At 38.3% G+C, this 23708-nt stretch overlaps 2 protein-coding genes across 3 annotated transcripts; one reads left to right on the plus strand and one right to left on the minus strand.

Moving 5' to 3' along the window:
- The first annotated feature begins 1719 nt into the window (after positions 1-1719).
- Positions 1720-9606, plus strand: LOC134668754 (beta-1,3-glucan-binding protein 1-like). Its single transcript, XM_063526205.1, has 10 exons — positions 1720-1934; positions 3421-3645; positions 4050-4249; positions 4800-4933; positions 5517-5683; positions 6274-6418; positions 6823-6902; positions 7503-7639; positions 8336-8422; positions 9111-9606. The coding sequence occupies exons 1-10, from the start codon at positions 1826-1828 to the stop codon at positions 9210-9212; spliced, it is 1386 nt and encodes a 461-aa protein (XP_063382275.1). The 5' UTR covers positions 1720-1825; the 3' UTR covers positions 9213-9606.
- A 1237-nt stretch (positions 9607-10843) lies between these two features.
- Positions 10844-23503, minus strand: LOC134668751 (beta-1,3-glucan-binding protein-like). 2 transcript variants are annotated; one of them, XM_063526203.1, is made up of 9 exons: positions 23334-23503; positions 16651-16875; positions 15070-15323; positions 14464-14597; positions 13728-13894; positions 13155-13268; positions 12715-12825; positions 12299-12444; positions 10844-11032 (listed from the first exon to the last, which is right to left on the minus strand). In XM_063526203.1, exons 1-9 carry the CDS (start codon positions 23467-23469, stop codon positions 10850-10852), a joined length of 1470 nt encoding a protein of 489 aa, XP_063382273.1. In that variant the 5' UTR covers positions 23470-23503; the 3' UTR covers positions 10844-10849. The 2 variants fall into 2 exon arrangements, with proteins under 2 accessions (XP_063382273.1, XP_063382272.1); XM_063526202.1 differs by lacking the exon at positions 12715-12825 and having other exon boundaries at positions 13044-13268.
- Between the last annotated feature and the right edge of the window lie 205 nt (positions 23504-23708).

Below are 23708 nucleotides of genomic sequence, written 5' to 3' on the forward strand. Positions count from 1 at the left end.
AAATCGCTTTTTAAAAACCAAAAACTATTACTTATGAAAGCAGAAGAATATAAATGATCGTATTAGATCCGTAATTGTTACATATTTGCCGTAACTTATTTTTAAAATGTGTTTTTCAATTAAAAGACACATCAAGATTGTTTACCTTTTTTCTAATGCTAATAAAAACGAGGTATAGTGGTAGCTGTGCTGAGGGATCATCGTCGAAAAGAAAAAAAAGCGGGCAAGTGCAAACTCGCCCATGAAGGGTTCCGTAGCAGCAAGTAACATAATTTACATAATAAAATTGCGGTTTACGATTTATGACGTATTAAAAATAAAAAAAACCGGGCAAGTGCGAGTCTGACTCGCGCACGAAGGGTTCCGTACCATAAAGCAAAAAAAAAAACAAAAAAAAGCAAAAAAAAAACGGTCACCCATCCAAGTACTGACCCCTCCCGACGTTGCTTAACTTTGGTCAAAAATCACGTTTGTTGTATGGGAGCCCCATTTAAGTCTTTATTTTATTCTGTTTTTAGTATTTGTTGTTATAGCGGCAACAGAAATACATCATCTGTGAAAATTTCAACTGTCTAGCTATCACGGTTCGTGAGATACAGCCTGGTGACAGACGGACGGATGGACGGACGGACGGGCGGACGGACAGCGAAGTCTTAGTAATAGGGTCCCGTTTTACCCTTTGGGTACGGAACCCTAAAAAACTACTTACTAGATCTCGTTCAAACCAATTTTCGGTGGAAGTTTGGATGGTAATGTACATCATATATTTTATTCAGTTTTATCTTTCTCTTATTTTAGAAGTGGGGGGGAGGGGGGGCACACATAGATAGAATAGATAGATAGAATACTCTTTATTGGCACACCTCAGTAAAAAGATACAAAAGAAAAGTAATATTGATATGCACACATCACACACATTTTACCACTTTGGACGTGTCTCTCGCGCAAACTATACAGTTTAGAAAAAAATTATATTAGAAACCTTAATATCATTTATGAAGACCTTCCATAGATACCAAACACGTATGGGTTTGATGAAAAAAAAATTTTCAGTTTCAGCTCTAAGTATGGGGAACCCCCAAAATTTCTTCCTCCCTCCTCCTCTCTCCTCCTCCTCCAACCTCCTCCACCTGCGGACCTCCAAAATGCGGTTCACAGAATACATCTACTTACCAAGTTTCAACAGCATAGTTCTTATAGTTTCGGAAAAAAGTGGCTGTGACATACGGACGGACAGACAGACAGACATGACGAATCCATAAGGGTTCCGTTTTTTGCCATTTGGCTGCGGAACCCTAAAAAGTAGTTTTGCAGTTGAGCTAAAGTATTTAATTAAGCATATCTCAAATATGGCTCATATTTATTATGTACGTATATTTATAGTAATCAAGGCAACTCAATCCAATCATCAGAAAAACAAGTTTTTTGCCAAAAGTGAACCATCTTTATTAACATAGCCACTCATTTGGGAAGATCCGGTACAATACAAAGACAGAACCTGCCAAAGGAAATAAGACTTTAAATTTTACACTATAAGGTATAAAATGCTATGCTGATGACGAATAGTTTACAAAGAACTATGTCTAGCTTGTGGTCAGTTTGTAATTAGCTGTAGATGCGTATGGTCATCATTCATAGTACCATCGTAAATTGATAATACGTTAACCATATTCCAACGACTTAAGGTCCATTTCTGATCAGTTCCGAGTGTTCATTTTTATTAACCTATACATTTATTTTATTCTAATAAATATGACCTTTAAGTGATATTCTCGCGGAATTAGACATAATACTTGATTGTAATAGTGATTGTAATATAAATACAATGTATATATTGTATTTGTGTGCTTGTGTGAGTGTAGTGGTGTGTTATGAAGTGCCTCCTGCTAAATTGGAGGCAATTTATCCTAAAGGGTTGAGGGTGTCTGTCCCTGGTAAGTTTATGCTTTTTATTTATTTCTTAGGCATTCTATATAAACTCTATAATGTAGAGGCCCAACGGAGGCCACGGAGCCGACATGTCTCATCATAGGCTTCTTTTATTTAAATATGTAATTTAAGTAATACATTTTACTTCGTTGCTTGAAAATAATCTTGACAGCACACGGTCAACGAAGTGCTGTACCTAAATCATTGAATCGTTCAATATAATATTTACTATAGTTCAAAAATAATATCCACCTAAGGCCGAAGGTCTTACCTATAGTACTTCTTCAATTCGATGAAATTTAAAGCACATTCAATTGGAACAAAGTTGCATTTCTTTTGTTTCGTTAAATCTTCATACAATTAAAAATCAACTCTATTCCCTACACTATAGGTTTAAATTTCAGTGGCCAATTTTGGGATATGGTATGAGATATGACGCATGGGCAATTTCTTAAAGACTATTTAAAACAGGAAAAATTACTTGACAATTGTTTGAACAGTTAACTTGCGGTACCCGCTGATGGTCAATAGGTGTGCTAAGTAGGGTATGACGTCAATAGTATTCACGAGGTCACCTTACTTATATTTTTTCTGTTACATCAATAAAATTATTTAATTCACGACTTCTTGGTATATAAACATAATGATATATGTTGAATAGTTTTATTATGTGATAACAATTAATCTGTTAGCAGTATTCAAGATTTATAAAAAAATCCGCTCAATAGCTATTAAAATTAACTAGCAATGGCACAAACTTCACATCTAAATTATTATTAATGTAATTTGGCAAGCCATTGTCAGTATTTATTATAGTAGCTGTAGTTGAATAAAACAGCCAGTTATGCAATAAAACTTATAGTTGTAGAAAAGTTTGCAAACCCATTTTATCAGAAGAACAAAGCGCGAAATTCAAATTTTCTGGGTGATCTCTTGGTGATTGATCAACTCTTTGCGCCTACAATTTTTACACTATTATGGTAACATTCCATTTCTAACCGCAGCTGCACTACTGGTACTGAACGCGTCGTCGTCTGTCATTGTCAATTTCCATAGTAAAATTGACAGTAGTGCAGCTGTCGTTGGAAATGGAATGTTACCCTTAAATATAGATACATTTCAGGCAGAATACAATAAATGACTTAGGTAAGTACTTTACTAGAGATTACTGTATATAATCAGTGGAGAGACACTCTTGACTTCGGGTAAACTCGGCTCCGTTCGGTTCAGCATAGCTCCGAGCAATTATTAGGGTTGGCACCACTTAACGTCCTCTTTCGTGCATGACCACAGATAAGATAATCACTTGAATTTTGAACCCTAAATAGCCGAAAAGGATAGTGCCCTACATTAAAATGGGATACTTAGTATGATTCGACCCTGAATAACTGTCAAACTTCGGTTTTGTAGGAAGTGTCGTTTCTGTACGGTAGTACTATTATGTATTCTGTGGTGTAATATTTATTTGTTTTTATTTCATTTGTCCTCTAGATGATGGCTTCTCTCTCTTCGCCTTCCACGGCAACCTGAACGTGGAAATGAACGGTCTCGAAGGAGGGCAATGGTCCAGAGACATCACCAAAGCCATCAACGGAAGATGGACGTTCAGGGACCGAGAGGCGCAGCTGAAGATCGGGGACAAGATATACTTCTGGACGTATGTGGTCAAGAACGGACTGGGGTATAGGCAGGATAATGGGGAGTGGACTGTCACAGGTTAGTGGAAGGAACTTTTGTGTTTTCTTTCGTTTGTGTTTACGAATAAAAATGTATCTGTCTATATCTGTAAGTCCTTTATTGTTCAATGTTGCAAGTCCTTATAGTTCCCTGATATCGAAAGGTTGTCTGGTTTTTTAATCTAGCTTTTTAACTGTATTTCATTTACTGTGTATTTTTAACTGTATGCTAGTCTTAGAGTTAGCCAAAGGCGCCAAAGGCCTTTCAAGATTACAAATAGATACTCCGAGAATTTGTGAGGGGTGCCGCCAGAGCGGGTGTCCATTTTTAACCAACTACCAAAATTGACGTTTCTTATACACTATAGCACACGACATAAACATTTATAGGACAATGTTCCCAATCCCCTATGGTTTTTGAAAAGCTTTCCTCTTCCCATCCAGGATACGTGGACGAAGCGGGTAACCCGGTCAACAACGAGCAAGAATACATACCAACCGGCTTCCCCTGCGCCATATCTACCACGGAAGTCTCGATGCCTGGCTATGTCTGTAAGGGGCAGCTGTTGTTCGAGGACAACTTTAACACTGGGATCGCGAAGGGCAATATTTGGACACCGGAAATCAAGTTCCCCCAAGAACCAGTGAGTAAACCATGAATGCTTTTATGCATTATCATCATCATCATCTCAGCCATAAGACGTCCACTGCTGAACATAGGCGTCCCACTTGGACCTCCATTCGTACCGGTTGGAAGCGACCCGCATCCAGCGTCTTATTTGGACTTAAAATGTCATGTTCTAGCTACTAAAGTTCTTATGACTCAGTATACTTAATCTGGCTTATTTTCGGCGCTTTCTCCAAAACAGTGCACGCAATGAGGGAATGAGGGAAAACACACCATAAATAAAGGTTAATAAAAATAGTTTAAGATGTTAGTATCTTAACTTCTTTTCGTTGCCAATAAAGGATGACTCACGTTAGACCGGGCCGTGTCCGGGCCGGAGCTTCCGGAGCTTCGTTTTCTATGGAAAGCATCACGTGGTCACCTGTCATCTGTCATAGAAAAGTAAGCGCCGGAAGCTCCGGCCCGGACACGGCCCGGTCGGCTCGCTCTAACGTGAATCATCCTTAAAATGGCTAATCATTAGTTTTTTCTTATTCAGAGGATTATCCATATATTCTTATTCACAGGATTATCCATTCAACGTGTATTTGAGCGACCGCAACCTCCGAGTTCAAGATGGGCGGCTGATCATCCAACCTTTACTTCTGGAGACCAAATATGGAGACGACTTCGTGAGGCAGTCTTTGGACCTGTCGACTAGGTAAGATGGAGATAAAACTGCCAACAGACAAAGGCCCGTAAAAGCTGATTTAAGTTAGTGTTAATAAAAAAGATATCACCCTCAATATGCCCTTTATGATTGACCATAAATTCATACCTAAAAAATTACTTCACAAAAATATTTCATGGTCCTCATCAGCAGTTCTATTGGAAGAAATGGTACTTTTTTGGAGTAAATGCGTGAGTTAGGTACAGTACAAATCCACATCATAATATATTTTTTAAAGACTTTCCAAGATTCCTTCATCATCGGATGAAGGAAACTTGGAGGAAGGAATAAAAATAAAAATAAAAATAAATCAATTTATCATTAATTTCGACCATCTAACCTACCACGACTACTATTGTTATAGGGTCATCTATCTATAATGATCTGATAACAATGGAATCTCAAATTCTAATTTCAAACAAAACTAATTTTTCCAAATCTGATCAGCGGTCTTCGAGAAATCGAGGAATACACTCACATAACAATGGGGAAATATCTAAACACAATTTCCGACGAATTGAGAAAACCCTCTTTCGAAATTTTTAAGCTTTTATAATAAATTGTTTAATTTCAGATGTACAGGCCCGCTCGGCACGTCGCTATGTGAGCAAATAGCCTCTGGACCTCAAATCCTGCCGCCCATCATCACAGCCAAGATCACCACCAAGAACAAGTTCAACTTCAAATATGGCAGGGTCGAAGTCAGCGCCAAAATGCCTCTGGGGGACTGGTTGTATCCAGGTAAGAACTTGTAGGTCTCTAGGTCTACTAAATGGTCTACTAGCGGCAGTAAATGGCTCATCATCACTACATGAATGCACGAGGAAGGCGGCTATCAGAGATGAGTGGCGACGTGTTGTGAAGCTTGCCTCCAACACCTGAAGTGATGACCACGACCACTCTGTCAAGAGTGATACCGACGAAGAAGAAGGTCTACTAGGTCCCTATAGAGATTGTGCAGGAACTGTAACCTGTGATCCTCTACTGGAAACACCGAAGCAGTATAATTTCATTAGCGCAAAATGTGAATGTAAAATTATGTAAAGTTTAAGTTTTAGGCCATAAGATGGCCTACAACGAACAGTCAGCAGCAAAAGTTGCTACGCGGGCCAGGGGTTCAAAATGATCTTGACGCGACTTTATTTTTAAGAGAGTAAGAGCGTGTCAAGGTAATTTTGAACACCTCAGGCGCAACTTCTGCTGCTGACTGAACAAGTGAGTGCGCGTGAATTAAAAACCGATACGAATTATTAGACCTCCCATTTCCCCATCAAATTTTGGCCTAGTAAATATTTTCATCATCCAACCATCTCTTTTTTTCTAATTTCTAGAAATCCAGCTGGAACCTCGTGACAAAGAATATGGCATATGGAAGTATGCCTCGGGTGTTCTTCGCGTCGCGTGTCTGAGGGGCAACAAGCAGTATTCTAAGCAGCTGTATGGAGGACCTATCATGTGCGATACGGAACCTTACAGGTACGGTCAACAAAATTGAACCCTAGACCTTAGAACCTTACACTAATGAATACCAAAACGCACAGCTAAAGTAGTATTTTAGGGGCTCATTGGATAGTTCAAGCATATGTTTTGTGGCGGATTGTCACAATTTATCGCAAGGAGTTTTAGATATCTGGGTACCTAGCCAACGTGCCAATCTTTTGCGCTCCGTGGCGTAGCGTAGTCATCTCTCTTTTAGCTCTTCTATATTAGTGCAACAGAGACAGTTGTGTTTCGTTCGCTACGCAGCGTAAACGATTGGCACGTTGGCTACGCACCCTGTGCCGCTGCCATTAAGAGATTCTAGTACTCTTAAAGTAGGTGTCACTAGGCGCCTTAACAAAGTTCATTGATAATGCATATATACCTCAATTATTTTTCAGATCAATGCATTTGAAGGAAAAAATTGGGTTCGACAATTGGAATTCAGCTTTCCATAACTACACATTATTATGGGAACCAAGTAAGTACAAATACGCAATGATACAAAATTAGACCATTTTAATTTCTAAAATTTAAATGCACTTTTAAACATATCCTTATATCGAAACCATCCTTTTTTTTTATTAGCCTACTTTTGTGTTCAACTGCTGGCCAAAGGCCTCCCCTCGTTTTCTCCACCCTATCCTGTCATCCGCATTTTCCCACCATTTGGGGTAAAATGCGTCCAAATCGTCCCGCCATCTCCTTTTCAGTCTGCCTGAACCCCGGCCTGCAACGTCTATGTTGTTCCGTGGGTCCCACTCAGTAACCATTTCGGCCCACCTTTCCGGCATCCTTAAACTAAGAGCATTTAGTAACTTAACTGGAGATGTCATTGCTGTCATTTTCTTTACGAAGTAGTCTGCCGATTTTTGCGTGGGAGGGGACGTCAAATGTATTGCCATTTCTACATGATTTGTACGTAACGTACAAATAGCCATGTCAGTCCATACAAAAGTTTGTACAATTATGCAGAGGGGTAAAGGTGACTCCAGTTATTAAATGCTCTAAGTCCTTAAATCATCAAATTTATTAACTGTCAGTAGTCTTTTTTTTCTCTCAGCTGTTATTATATTTTTAGCCGGCATATCTCTCTACGTGGACGGAGAGGAGTACGGGTCAGTCGAGCCCAACTTCTACCAGAGTGCGAAGGATAATAACGTTACCGCTGCGTCCAGTTGGCTGAAAGGTTCCGTCATGGCTCCTTTCGATAAACTGGTAAGTCAAGTAATTACGGAAATATAAAGTGGGGGACTTGGCGGGGACACTCATGTAATCACAGAACTATATCAATAAATGATTTGCCGCAATGCCTGAAAACTCTTGATCAGAGACCGGTCCGGTATCCCCTTCGAGGGTTTTGGAAGGGGTCGTAAGGCTTTGCTTACCAAAGCAGTTGCTTACTAAAACCCTTTCATTAGATTTTTTAAGCGCTTCATAATACGGGTAAGCTGAATACCCGTTCCTAAGCGCTAACCTCTTGAAGGGATATGGATTATAAATTATAACGCTTATGCCATTTTAAACTTTCTCTTCGTAAACATAGTCGAATAGGCGAGTCGCGAGAGAGCACGGGTGTCATCATTTTTTGGATTAGGATTAGGACCCCCTTTTATTATAGCGGTATCTCTGAAAGAGAAACCTCTTTCTTCCTAGAGCTAAGTCAAATGGACGGGTAAACAATTGAAGGAGAAAGGTAATCTTTGGGGCTATTCGATAAACGACTAAGCCATTTAAAGGATTTTTTCTGGGAAGGGGTGGACGGGTATCTGCTCTTGATTAAATCCCTTTTCAGCTTTCTTTAGTATCATGTCTGTTTTAAATTTATGAAGACAAGTCTTTGCTTCTTCATTTTCCTAAAGTTCTTCCGTTAAACCTCGTTAAGCCTCTTTAAACTTACTGTATTTTTTATAGTTCTACATATCCCTCGGTCTGAACGTGGGCGGAATACGAGAGTTCCCAGACAGCGAAAATAAACCGTGGAAGAATCTTTCCAGCAAGGTATGAACCATTTGAAACGTCCTAACGCGATTTATACCCTGCCGGCCTAGCCAAGGTTACAATCGCTATCGCTTCGACAACGAAAAGCATTATGTCTCTCTATCACTCTTCCATATTGGTGCGACAGTGTCAGTTGCGTTTCGATCGCTACGGAGCGTAAGCGATCGACATCTTGGCTACGCGGCCAGAGCTGAATAATGTACCTGTGGCGTCTTCTCTGTCACTGACAACGTAGTGCTACTAGGTTGTAACAGATGGCGCTAGCACGTTTTACATCACGCTTGCGGAGTTTCGATTGTCCGATGGGACTTTGGTCCTCAGGCACAACACCCGCCTGAAGAGAGTACTCTCTATTACGCTCTCTCTGTCTTTTCCACATACTTATCACAACACTCTTAAGGACATTGGGGCGACGTTGGATTTTCATGTCACCGCTCGCCGCAGCAGATTCCAATGTCAAATCGTGATATGCCATACACCATTGGTAGATGGCGCTAGCTTTGTACTTACATCGCGCATTAGTTTTGTTGTAGTGGTTCGTATAGTAAATATGAAAATGAAAAATCTCCTTCTTTACATACCTAATTAGACGGATCAAAATGACGAAAATGAATAACTCCATCTCATCTCAAACTATCTTTATCATCTCAGCGAAGGCAAAATGATGAATTATTTTGTAAACTTCCAGGCTATGCTGAATTTCTGGAACAGCCGAGACCAGTGGTACTCCACGTGGTACGACGATACCAGCGCACTCCAAGTGGACTATGTGCGGGTTTATGCTTTATAGAAGAATGTAAATAAAAAAATATAAATTATAGTAGTAAAAGCAGCTTAACAAAAATTGTCTCTTGAACTATCTGGCCATGTAAAACAGCCGTTGGAAAACTAATTCAATTGAATATTTATCTGACAAAGAAGTCCAAATTTAAAGTGGTTTTTTCAATGGCCGTTTCGGCTGTTATGAGTGACTTTGATGGGGCAGAAAGGTTCTACTTGTTATAAAGTGATATTATTACTTTGACGAGCAATTTGAAATATTAGTACTGTAGAAAATCTAGACGGTACCTACTCTTGCGGTAGATGTCGCTAGTAGTCTTCATAAGACGTGTAAATAATGAAAGATATAAAAATATAGTTAGGTCTTTCATTGTTTAATTCAAAAATGAATACTACATGACAATGTTGTACATAAATAAAATGCAGTTGTTTCATTTTGTATTTTTATTGGCATGTATATAAACCTACTCACTTTCAGAACATTCTCTTAGCTTAGGTACTTATAAAAAGGGAGTATTTCATAAAGAAGTCTTGTACTCATTCTTACAGTCATGTCGGCTAACATAGGTATACATAATCCAGTAAATAGGTACTTAACCTAGCTTGAAACTATTCAAGAATAGGTACCTTATTCTCATGGTTTAATGCCACAAGTAATCAGCTAAATTAATTATAGTACAATTTTCTCATCCACTACAGCATACATATTATTCAAATTGGGTAGATCTATATCACAGTAAAAAATAACGGTATTTTAAGCAACGGCCATCAGCAAGTGACCTATTTGAGCATAGGTAATTTAACAATCGGTGTCGCCTTAAAGAGCTTATTAGTACTCCTCCGCCGAAAACCTTGCCCAATGGCTGCTTATTGTATGGACTAACCGTTACTGACGTTTATCTGACACGGCGTGACACTTCTATTTGTACGTTACGTACAAATAGTCATACATTTGACGTGCCCCTCCCCTGCAAAAATCGGTAGACTGTTTTGTACAGAAATTTACAGAAAAGGCGACTCCGGTTTTTAAGCTCTCTAGTATTTGAGAATCATGTAAAAATTAGGTGAACTAAGGATATTCCAATTTCAAATATTTGTATATGTCCACAGCACTCAGATTAACCCATCAACTTCCCGCGGTCAAAAATACCATCCGATTACGTTTAAGTTTTAAAAGAATCAAGTTTGTATTCCCTTATACCGGGTGTGGCCTGTAATATGAGCAAAAAATTAAACAGTAGGCTGTACTCCTCATACTGACCAACATTTGTTCAGCGACTTTTAAAAAATAACTTCGGTTTGATTTCTAATACACTTTAGAGTTTATTCTAACGCGCAATGTATTGCGAATTTTGTTATGTTTAATGCGTGACAAGCAACGTCAATCACAATGATATGGCGTGGCGATGGTGTCCATTGAAGATAATATTTATTTAGTATGAAAAATAGGGAGTCTAAATACTTCATAATTTTTAAAAGTTGATGAAAAAAAGTGTCACCGTTTGAGGAGTACAATCTATGTTTTAATTCTTTGCTCGTGTTACAGGCCACACCCGGTATAATCCGATCCGATAGCCTGTAGTAGTAAGGTAGTTGGCCGGAGAGGGGTTTACACTTTACATTAAGTTTATAAAATTCTAGTTTTTCTTATAAAGCGTAAACTTTAACAGACTCGATCTTCAGATTAGCGTCATGCCAGGACGGGAACCAGGTGTCCTTGGCTTCCCAGAATTTGAGGACAGCCTTGTTATTCTTGTTCTTCCACGGTTTGTCCGCGGTGTCCGCAAAATCGTGGACACCACCCACTCGTAGGCCCAGGGAGATGTAGAACTGAAATTATCAATGAGACATTGAGGATACGGTTTTGAATTTGTTTACGACGAATTAATATGTAAGGATGACTCACGCTAGATCGGGCCGGCCCGTATCGAGGCGTCCGACATGTCATTTTCTACGAGCCCCGATGCATATGTTTTCGTCTAGTGAGACCATTTTTTGAGGTTCTTGCGTTTGTTCAAAAATAATGTTTTTGTTTAAAAATTACTAATATTTAATGCTTATACTAATGTAATTTAATTTTATATGATAATACTCTGCAATAACTAAATCCAAACACAAGAAATACCGTTTGTACTGAAAGGAAAAAATTATGTTTTTTTTATTTTTTTATTGACGGGTAGGATTACAACATATGTGAATGAAAAGGGCTATTACTAGGGAAAGCAATCGGGCTCTGCCAATGTACTGACAATTTTGTTTCGAGCCCATGCATGCAGCAGTGCTGTAGGAGATGACAATATGATTTGGACAACTTTTTTGAAAAGTCCTTTTTTTCAGCAATAAGTCTTATGCAATTTTATTATACGATCAAAATAAACTACATTAAACATTGCTATTATGGTTCCCATTACTGGGTCATTTTATGTTCATGTGTAAAATAAATTAAAATAAACAAAATTGTTGCGTGGAACTAGACGAAATAATTTGCATCGGGACTCGTATGACGGCTGATCGGTGATCACGTGATTCCATAGAAAACGAAGCCGGAACCTCCAGCCCGGCCGTGGCCCGGTCTAGCGTGAGTCAACCTTTAACTATGGAAGGTAGCATGAACATTATGCTTGTCTAATTATTTTAACTATAAGTTTCGTAAAAAATATCGTGATGCCCGAACCTAATGGTTTGAAATACCTATCAATTCTGCTATTCGAATACCTATTCACACATTGAACTATCGGTATAATACTTTTCTATTACTAAACATTTTGATAGATAAGATTTATAAGTAGTACTAGGATTCTTCTTTAGGCTTTAACATACCTCCTATCATCATCATCATCATCATCATCATCATCATCATATCAGCCAGAGGACGTCCACTGCTGGACATAGGTCTACCCCAAAGAGTGCCACAATGACCAGTCTTCTATATACCTCCTATATAGAAAGCTAATTAGTGAACCGCCTTGGCGAGCTATCAAGTATGAAAGCGTCAATCAAATTAATTATAAAAACGTGACATTAAAACTGCCGTTGCCATATTGTAGGGGCAATTTAGATGGACTGTTAGATAATAACATTTCTAGACATAATTACCAGTTGATCTAAAGGAGCCATCACACTGCTCCCCCTGAGCCAGTTGCCGGCGTGTGGCACGGCGGCTTGTCGCGCGGCTGTGTAGAATCCCTCGCCGGGCTCGATGTTCCCGTATTCCTCGCCGTCCACCAGCATCACCATGCCGTCTGCAAAAAAAATATAGATAATTAGCTAAATAAGGCTTGTGTTGCGGGTCACACACACAACCGAGGGCCTACCGTGAACCACCCAGTGTTGCCTCCCTGTCACACTTACGCACGAATTTACAAGTCCGACAGAGAGACAACACGTCGGACGTGGCTCGCGGTAGGCCCTCTGGTCCAGTTTCAATCCAAGCCAATCTTCTGGAAAATCCATCCACATCCATACAGTTTAGGAACAAATAGAATCTAAGGAAAATATGTCAAGAGACTCACCTGGTTTCCAAATCATGGTGTAATTATGGAACCCGCTGCTCCAGTTCTCGATGCCAATCTTCTGCTTCATCAGCAGCGACCGGAACGGATCCGTGTCGGACAATACCGGACCTCCGTACAGTTTATGTATAAAGAAAATCTAGCAAAAATATGTCAAGAGTCTCACCTGGTTTCCAAATCATGGTGTAATTATGGAACCCACTGCTCCAGTTCTCGATGCCAATCTTCTGCTTCATCAGCTGCGACCGGAATGGATCTGTGTCGGATACCGGACCTCCGTACAGTTTATGTATAAAGAAAATCTAACTAAAATATGTCAAGAGACTCACCTGGTTTCCAAATCATGGTATAATTATGGAATCCACTGCACCAGTTCTCGATGCCAATCTTCTGCTTCATCAGTTGCGACCGGAACGGATCAGTGTCGGACAGTACCGGACCTCCGTACAGTTTCTTCGCGAACTCTGCGTTGCCTTTTACGAAAGCTACCCTGATTAGGCCGGATTCGTAACGGCGGTAACCGTAGAAATTTTCACGGGGCTCTAGATTGATTTCTAAAAAAATAAGGTAATAATATTAGATAATTGTCTAGTAGTAAAAACGAATAAAAAGGTAAAAAGCACTGTGTGGAGGGGGTGTTAAAAAATTGCACTACGAAACACGTAACGCTTGCCATTGTAATAGTTATTTACGATTTACAATCCATGGTGCTCCATTACGACACCCTGTGCTATAATAAGCACATTACGTAAATACTTCGAAAATTTAAAGGGCCTTATCCGTATGTACTGTTAAACGTAGTACGATACACGTGCGAATAGGTAATTCGCACCTCGTATAGATTTAATTAAATTTGCCACTCGTTGTGAATTTTGCACATGTATCGTAAATAACATGGATATTTTCCTTCATTCTCACGATCTTCAGCACTTACTTATCATGATCAGCACTCTTTTGGTGAGGACTGGTGAGGACCTTAACAATAACTATCACACTATTAGGATAATACCAACCAGGTATCAACCAGCTCCCAGCGGGCATCTTGGCCATCACCTCCACTCTGCCGAACTTGAAGTTGAACTTGTGTTTGGTGGTGATCTTCCCCGTAGTGACAGGGGATAGAATGTCCGCTCCGTTCGCTACACGCTTGCACTGTGCGGTGTCTATGGTGCCCGTGCATCTGTGTAACAATTGTCTCTTAGAATATTTGTAACAGACAGACAGAAGCACTAGTGATCCTATAAGGGTTCCGTTTTTTCCTTTTGAGTTACGGAACCCTAAAAACTGCGATTTGTACAAGTCCAAGTTTAAAAAAAATGTCGCGTCCGAAACACAATAGGTGGATAAATGGATAAATGTAAGTAGTTTTATTCTTCATAATTCTAAGATAATTGACCAAACGAGAGCGAATTTTTACAGGGGGGCTAGCCAAGATGAATCGTTGACAGAAAACGCCAATGGAAACATAAATAAGTAATGTGTGGAAATAGACACGTGTTTTTTTTTTCAATAAAGTTTTCTTTGCAAAAAATATATATATGGTTGTCTGTAAAGTTGGTTTACGGACGATAATTTTGCGTAATAACGTCGTAAGAAAACATTACCATTACATTACGTAACGTTACCATGGAGATTTGTCCACAACGTGACACTTTCGTGCATGCTACCGGTGTTCATCGATTTATTAGACGTTATCACGTCAAAAATGCATGGGTCTAGAGGTCTATAGCTATTATGTATTGTACTTACATATCGCTCAAATCCAAGGACTCTTGAACGAAGCCGTCATGATACATAGTGTCTAACAGCTTAGGGCTGATGACCAGCTGTCCATTCTCCAGCTCCATCGTTCCTCGCGTCATGTACACGTTGAATGGGTAATCCTGAAAAAATCCAGTGATTATATACTCGGCACAACGACCTTGTCAGTAGAAAAAGACGGCAAATTTAATCGGTGCGAATAAGAGCTGACTTCGTATATAAAATTTGAATTTCGCGCTATTTTCTTCTGACAAGTTGGGTGTGTTTCAGTATAGTTTAGTGGTGGTAAAATGTTCGCGATCCCAGGACGCCTACGGCACATTGTGGAAAATGCCGGTGTAGGTTTAGTGGGCAGGTTCCTTCCCCTCTTTCTCCGCTAAACAAAAATACCAGGAACACATCCTGAACTGTCACGTTAAAACTTGTAAGTTTACTAAGCGCCATTTGCACCATCCCACTAAACGGGGGTTAACCGGTTAAACCGTTAACCAAGTGTCTAATTGTACTGGTAACTATGGTAACTTTAGATTTAACCGGTTAACCCCGGGTTAGTCGAATGGTGCAAGTGGCACTAAGAGTCTAAAAAAAACTTACCGGCTCATCAGGAAACTTGTTCTCCCCGTCCCAAAGTGCCAAATCCTTCACGGCACTTTTATCAAACTCTTCACTAAAGATAAGCTCTCCCTGACACACGGTCTTCCCCAACACTACCGTAGGGGTAGGTTTACAAGTGGGAGGAGGCTGGGTGGGCTGGGTAGGGGTGGAGGTTGGGGTTGGTAGTGGTTTGTCTGGTTGGTAGTTGGGGTTGTTGCCCGGGTCGGCTTTGGTGCCGTTTTCATAGACGAATTCTGAAAATGGGGTAAATATAAATGTAATTAGTGACAATACACAAGTGGTAAAGGAGAACTTAATAACTACACATATATTTCATTACTTGTGTAAAAGTGAAATCTATTTTTTTTATCTTATTTTTCCAAAATGTAACCTACGTATATTTCGTTCGTTAACATTTAAACTTTAAAGATCTGTTTTGGTTTGTTATAATTTGCAACGTATTATTTAACCCGGTCGCATCAATACCTATATACTTAGGTAAGTACCTAGGTACAGTCGACGTCAAAGATTTATGTTTACACTTTTTCACCTTATGCCTTTGTAATAAGGTGAAAAATGTCAACATATCTTTGACGTCGACTGTACCATTAGAATATGAGATCCACAGGCGAGTGAAGTTAAAATAAGTTCGAATTGTTTTCAATATGTTCAAATCGTCGTTATTCGTGGAAATAAAAATAAAATAACTTGATCACTGTTATAAATAGTGGTAACTACAAAAACTGTGTCCAATTTTACTTGTGGTTTGTATAATCGAGCATTGAATGCTTGATTTCCGGCACAAAAACTTTCCAATAAAACTTATACCCAACTAAAAACAAATGTCATTAGTCGTAGCACGCGAATAACCAACCCAATTTCCGATTTTACTAGAACAGACCCTTGAAGGCTCCTCGTCTGACTATTAGATACATAGGTAATTATAGTTATACCGTTTAAAGGATGACTCTCGTAAGACCGGACCGTGTCCGGGCCGGAGCTTCCGGGGCTTACTTTTCTGTGACATGACAGGCGATCACGTGATGCTTCCATAGAAAACGATGCGCCGAAAGCTACACGGACACGGCCCTGTCTAACGTAAGTCATCCTTAAAGCTAGATGGAGTCTTTTGAGTTCCAGGGATTTAGAAATGCGTGAAAGACAGCTCGATTTGGAAATCATATTGTATTGCATTTTAGAGGCCCGTTTTGGCAAATTTATATTAATCGGTGCATATGAAGCTCAGTATATTTTTTAAAAAGATGTACAGTCCGCTGCTGCAATTTGCAAAGAGAGGTGACTTCCTGTAAACAAATTTCTATGCAGGGGGGTGGGGGGGGGGTGTATGCCGGAGGATGCAGCGTGGGTAGACTCCCCATAAGGTAGACTCCCCATAAGGTAGACTGATGACCTGGTAAAGGTCGCGGGAGTACGCAGGATGCGGGTGGCGCAAGACCGGTCATTGTGGCACTCTTTCTATGTCCAGCAGTGGACGTCCTTTCTGCAGCTGACTGTACATACATCGTAGGATTCGTGGTGTTTATATTACAGACTAAACAACAGTTTTAGTAGAAACCCCACCTGTGACAGTCCACTCCCCATTATCCTGCCTGTACCCCAGTCCGTTCTTGATGACATACGTCCAGAAGTATATCTTGTCTCCGAGCTTCAGCTGCGCCTCTCGGTCCCTGAACGTCCACCTCCCGTCCTTGGCCTTGGTGATGTCTCTGGACCAGTGGCCGCCTTCCAGACCCTCCATCTCCTCGTTCAGCTTGCCGTGGAAGGCGAAGAGGGAGAAGCCATCGTCTGGAAATTTAATTAAGAATAAGAAGAATAAGAATAAATTTATTGATAATAATTAAGAATACAGCACATGCACAAGAGGTGTCCGGTAAGCTCCAAACTAGGCTGAGCTTGTATCTTGGGACTCAACAAAAAGATTTGGAATCAAATTAAATCTAGATAACTTAAAAATTAATGTGTGAGAATAGGGGGTGATAAGGTGTGAGAGTTTCGCTTGTGTGCGCGTGTGTGTGTAAAATAATTAATAGAATATAAGAAACTTTTTTCAAGAAACGTTTAAACTAATATTAAGTCAAATATTAGACATAGCTAAAAAGGTTTCCACTCTCGTCTTATCATATAGGACTCTTACCGAAATCGACTAAGAAAGTTCCACATTTAGCTAAAATTAACGTGTGTTGTGGGTTTTTTTATTGACAGTCAGTTTCGCAGGCAGGTTCACTGCCGTAGTAAATAAGTCCTCGTAATTGCATTTTAAAAAGCACAAAAATAAATACGTAAAGTAGTAAAGCGAGCTACAAAAGTCAAATACCGCATTGTATGAAAATAGCTAAGAAGAAAAATGTTTGCTCTCTACTCAGCGAAACTAATCGTTTGATAATCCGAATTGCCTTCGCACTCAAACTACAAAACTTAAAAGTAACTAAATTAAATGCCTAAGCCACAATAACATCCAAACCGGTACCACAGGCTAATAAACCTCTCAGATCTACGATAAAAACAGCGTATCTAACACGAGTCTTATAGTTTATGAAGCATTTCGGTTCAGGCTATAATAGGTCAATGCCTTTGGCTAGTTTTTTAGGGAGCTAGCGGTAATTGCGTTGTGAGACAGTGACTGGACGATTTGGGAATTATAATAGTGTAACTAAATCCAATAATTTGGCTTCTCAAAGTAATGGTATTACTACTGACCATCAGTGAACGTGTTTATCATGGCAGTAAGCTTTAAGGTTTAGTTTCTTAGGCTAACGGATAGTTTAAATAAAAAAATGCTAAGATTTTTTAGATAATTATATTCTTTAAAACTCACTTAGACTCCTAACAGTCCTAACCCACTGCACTTGCACTTTAGCTAGCGGCGCGATTCGGGAGATGAATTAGACATTCACTAGATATAAATTAAATCTAGATATAAGATTTGTAATGATGTAGATATTTTTCATTTAAGTTGTAATAGATTTAGAAACAGTGTAATAAAATTATCACATACCTAGTTAAGTACATGATCTCATCTTAATTTTAAGATTCATAAATTAATTGTTGCGCACGTACGCGTGTAGCGTTGTAGTATACAGATCCTTATGAGAGACGTCACACCGCTTGCGTGACGTCTGCGTGTGCGGCTCCAATATTTTGGCGCACGCACACGTGCACGTCACGCACACGCAAGCCGGTGTGCACAGGCCTTAAGACACATCTGCCGCCCTAAGCTAAAAGGCAGTTTTTCGACATTTTGCCAAAATTGACTTTTTGTGATATTCGTAATGTAGAGATCGAGACGCATCGACCACTTTGGCCCGTTTTCCGATAAGTGGCTTAGTTTTCGAGAAAAATATCGCAAAAAGACCGTATTTGCACTAATTTTCGTTCGTTCCTAGTCTAAAAAGCGACTATTTGACAAAGCCAGGCTAAAACAACGTATATGCAGCTATACGTTTTTTTACGCTCTGGTTTGCGTAAAATCTTATCCACCATATCTAGCCTAAAATAACGTATAAGCCAAAAACTAGGCTAAAAATACGTAAAAGACGCTATACGCACTTTAAGATTAGGATCTTTAGCAAAATTTTAGATCTGATACTAGTCTAAAAAATCGTATAATATTTTTTTTTGTTTAAATGTCTCATACGCCATTTTAGCCTAGTATCATTTAACTTTTTTACGTCACCATAATAGTCTTTAGAAACGTATAACTATTATACGTTCTTCTTATTTTGTATGGACGTCGTATTAAACGCAAACAAACTTTTAAAATGGTTGAAAGTGCGTCTAACTAGTCTATAACGCAGTATATGCTCCAACCTTCGTCATGCTCCCCGCGCGCCGAAAGACACCTTTACGCTAAGTAAAAGCCGTCAGCCGCAAGCGCAGGCTTGTGGCTGCCGGAAAGAGAGCGGAGGTGGCTTTTTGCGCGCGAAATATTGACCGAACGCCAAGGTTAAAAAAATACTTTATTATTGCATTACCATCATATGTTATCAATAATATGTAGTGTTTACAATTAGTACCTTCGAGTATTATCATTTTTATCAAGGTATATACTTTAAAAATGCCTCGCAAATACTTCCGCTCGACAGCAAATACGTCTTTCTAGCGTAGTTTGTGATGGTAAAATTGTTCATACGTACTTTTCTACAGCAAACGTTGTTTAAGTTTTATTTATTCATTGGACGGTTTGACTGCTTTTATTTAAATAAAATCAAATTGATATTACAGCTAATCGTATCGGGTTTAATTCCTTATAAGCCAAGTAGGTATTTGACATTATGAAGAGTTTAAATCTTATTGAAAAATGTTTTAAAGGGAAATTTAATGAGAATTCTTACGGGCAGTATAACATTTTCCGCCTAAGTATTTAGATAACCAGGACAAAGGACCATGGGCATCTTTGTATGGAACCTGGGTCCATCCGAAAACCAACTAAGAATTAGTATTTCATTTAAGTAAAATATTATATATATATATATATATATATATAATATTATATTTTACTTAAATGAAATACTTAAGTAGGTTTTATCTAGTTGATATCGCACCAATAGATTTCGATAAGAAATATCGTAAATTAATCACTGCAAATTATATTATGTTTTATTTATCATAGTATTTATATATTACAGTACTATCTATTACGTTTTATAAAAAAACAATATGTATCTTAAAATAGGTTGGTATGTTTGTGTATTAGATAATAGTTGTATGTTAAAATAGTCAAAGCTATGAGTTTGTAATCTAATAAAATAATAATTTTATTGTGAATCTAATTTTTCATTACAACCGCTGAAAGGCGTTTTAGAATTAAATAAATGACAGAGTATGTGCAGGAATTAATACATTCGTATTAATTTTATTGCTAATGTAGACTACATAATTCGCTAACGTATTACCGTGCGATGAAATTCCATGCCTATTGATAACAAACTAAAATAAATATTAGAGATGCCACGAATTCGGTAAAACATTATGTATTTTTTGAGTTACGTGTATGCAAAAACTGGTCACCTACAAACATAAATGTTTGCTAAGATTTAAGTCAGCAGCAAGCTGGGTTCTCCATACAACTGTAGTTACGCTCTCATTTTAAAACGATTAGCTAGATTGCTCTAAAACTTTGTACTCAGTAAAGGATAAGGTATATCTATTCCTGTAATTAATGTGTAGCTTCAGATACCATGGAAAAAAATACAGCGAAAATAAGTTTTTCATACAAAACTTATTTTTCCTCCATTTCATTAGTTTTGTTGGAATATAAACTAATTAGGTACTGGCATAGATATACCTCATGTCATTGTATGTGCAATTTAGTACAATCCAACACGTTGTTTTAAAATGAGTACGAATCTCCGTTTTTATGGGAAGTAAAAATTCGGCTGAGGTTACTGCGGACTCTGTTAAGTTTCGTTGCTCATGCTCATTAGAAGTATATGTAATGTCATTAGTAGAGTCGAGTAAATCTAGTCTATTATACAAATAAAATCAGAAAGGCCGTACACTAAAAATTTGTTACATATTATGGGGCTATTCCCACTAGTTAGGTATCTACCGCCAAGTTGTTACCAGTGGTAACTACTGGGAATTTATATCCCACTTTTCTTCCCAGTAGCTACCACCAACTCCGTTTTGTGGTAACTACTGGGAACTTCTTTTTCCAGTAGTTACCACTGATAAAAGGTGGGATTTTTTCTTAGTTGTTACCAACCACCAATAATTTTTTACAGTACAGTTTAAATGTTTGTTTATTATACATATGAACACAAAACACTATACTAACAGGCTATTATTAAAAAAACAAGATCCAGCGATTACTTTTTGGATTATAATCTTAATTACCATACAAAATTAACACATAGATCGGGTTTTTCCCACTGATTACCATCAAGTTGTTACCAGTGGTAACTAATGAGATTTGTTTCCCAGTAGTTACCACTGGTAAAAGGTTGGATTTTATTCCTAGTAGTTACCACCAACATTTTGTTACAGTTCAATAGTAATAAAAACAGTATAAGTAGAATACTATAAATATAGAGGCTTTATTGAACCCTAACAAGATTGTAATGGTAACTACTCCCATTAGTTACCACTGGTAACAGCTTGATCGTAACTAGTGGGAATAACCCAATTTATATGTTAATTTTGTATGTTAATTGAGATTATAATCCAAAAAGTAATTGCTGGATCTCGTTTTTTTAATAATGGCCTACTAGTATGGCGTTTTTTGTTCGTATATAAATAAACAATTAAACTACGTGACTGTTTTTTATTCCCATTTCTTCCATAAATACTAATCTATAAAACCGTATATTCGGTGTTTTTGTTGGTATACGTTTTTTTACACTAGCACGCTAGTCGAAAATCTGTTCAAATTCATAATTTTTCCTAGTATACTAACCAAAAAGGCCGAATAGCTGCTATAGGGTCTTTTAACTTAGGATCTCAAGTGCAAATTATTCATTGGTACTAAGCAAAAAGACAGCATGTGACATATACGGCGTTTTTACCTAGTTTCTACTTCGGAACTAAGTTAGAACGCCGCATAACGCATGTTTACCGCCTTCTTGACTAGTACGACCTACTCATTTTTAAGCTTAATACTAATTTAAAGTGTTTTTTATAAAATAAAAAAAAACTGAGCTGTTTAGAAACATACTATAAATACCTAAAATAAGTACATAATGTATACCTACCACATACAAAAAGAAAAAATGGAAAAAGTTTTACCGTTTCGTAGAAATTCAAGAAAGATGTTTGGGTTGGTTTTTTGCGATTATCTCGAAACTAGCTTTTGTCGAAAAACTGCCTTTTAGACTAGGACGGCAGACATGTATCCAATTTACATTTTGTTACCTCGCCTTGAAATAAAGAAATAAATAAATATGAAAATTTCATATCTAGTGAATGTCTAATTCATTTCCCGAATATCGTTATATCGTTACTATTTAATAGTAACGATATGTGACGTTCCACGGCAAAGGGTACCCTATGGCGGTTGGCGCTTACGCTATTATTAACGCCGCTCCATAAATAATTTTGCGGCCATACGGTACCTTTTTCGGCCATGCGGTACTCTAGTCAACTCTATGGCTGCTGGTCGACGCAACGTTGGCGCAACTGCACAGCGACGCCATTTTCCATAGCGCCGACTAGACGCCGACGCTCAAAAGACGCTAGTGTGGGGCTAAATGGTTCAAAAATCGCGGAGCGTGATGGTATGTCTAGCATAAGCCCCCATTCGCACGACAGCTTTTTCAACGCGCGTTAAAAAAACGTTGAATCTGTCCGCACTCTAAATTCGATTTAACAACCAAGGCTTAAAGTCGAAAATCCAACAACGCTTGATAAAAAGCGCCACTGCTGTCGTGTGAATACATAAGTACATGGTTATCCATTTGTGTCATTCAAACGCTTTTTTAACGCGCGTTGAAAAAGCTGCCGAACGGGGCCTAATACGTATACCTAGTTGACACTTGCAAAATTTAACTGTCCATTACGTTTCTAATGCTAATTGTTTGAATGAACAAAGGTAAGGTTGGTACACGGTTGGTACAACACTCTAGCAGGAAAAACAAAAATACCTTGTTTTCCTTAAAACACTGATGTTATTACGAGTAAGTACCTTCATTTAATACATGAATAGGAATACCTATTAATTTGTTTATTTCTTATTTTCCTGTTTATATCATAAAGATACCGGAGTTCAAGCTAATAATGGTCGGGAAATTGAGAATATAACTTGATATCAGCTGGTATGTTAATAAGTTGACATTAATTACCAATAAAATTAATGCATTTAGTTTGTGTTTTATTTTTATTTTGTCTAGTTTAGTTACCGGTTTTATTAAAGAAGCAATGGATGTTATGATTTTGCCTGTGTATAAAATAGGGAGGATATTTGCCTTGCTTAAAGGTTGACAGGTAAGTTTGTCTTTTGTACAATGTGTTTTCTTTTGTGCAATAAAGATGAAATAAGAATGAATAATTATATGAATGTTGTTTGAAGTTATTTGAAGACAAAAAAATATTTGTTTGAAACTAAATATACGTATTTCTTATTCTTAATAAATAAAAGAATAGTTTTACCGTCGCGTTAGGAATCCATTAGGAATAAATTTCCTACATAATGATGGTAAATCCGAATACATCACATTATAATAGCCGGATAATTCCGAAAATGCACTCTATTACGATGAAATTAAAGGTACCTTTAATCTAATTAGAACATATAAAGCTAGATAACATACCTGGCACCGACACCCTCAGTCCCTTAGGGTAAATAGCTTCCAACACAGCATTCGGTACCATATACTGCGCATTTATCGCCCTGGGCTGCCCGCGGCACGCGGCGATCAATAATAAATAAACAATAGCTTTGTACATGACGTCTGACCGCGGCGGAGGTTGAACGCAGACTGGACAGTGGTCACTGTCTCACTGTGGTCAGCCGGTGCGTGTGCGCAGGTTTGGGCTAGGAATGGATAGAACCGGACAAAAAACAGTCGTCGGCAAAAAGTAGCTAACCGGTGTTAAAAATTATCTACATGGGTTACAAGTCAGAAAAAGGTCACTTTTGTGGACAAAATATCAAAAGTTAACGACTTGAGTACATTGTATTCATT

Source organism: Cydia fagiglandana, chromosome 11 (assembly GCF_963556715.1).
Source record: "Cydia fagiglandana chromosome 11, ilCydFagi1.1, whole genome shotgun sequence".
Lineage (NCBI taxonomy): Eukaryota > Metazoa > Arthropoda > Insecta > Lepidoptera > Tortricidae > Cydia > Cydia fagiglandana.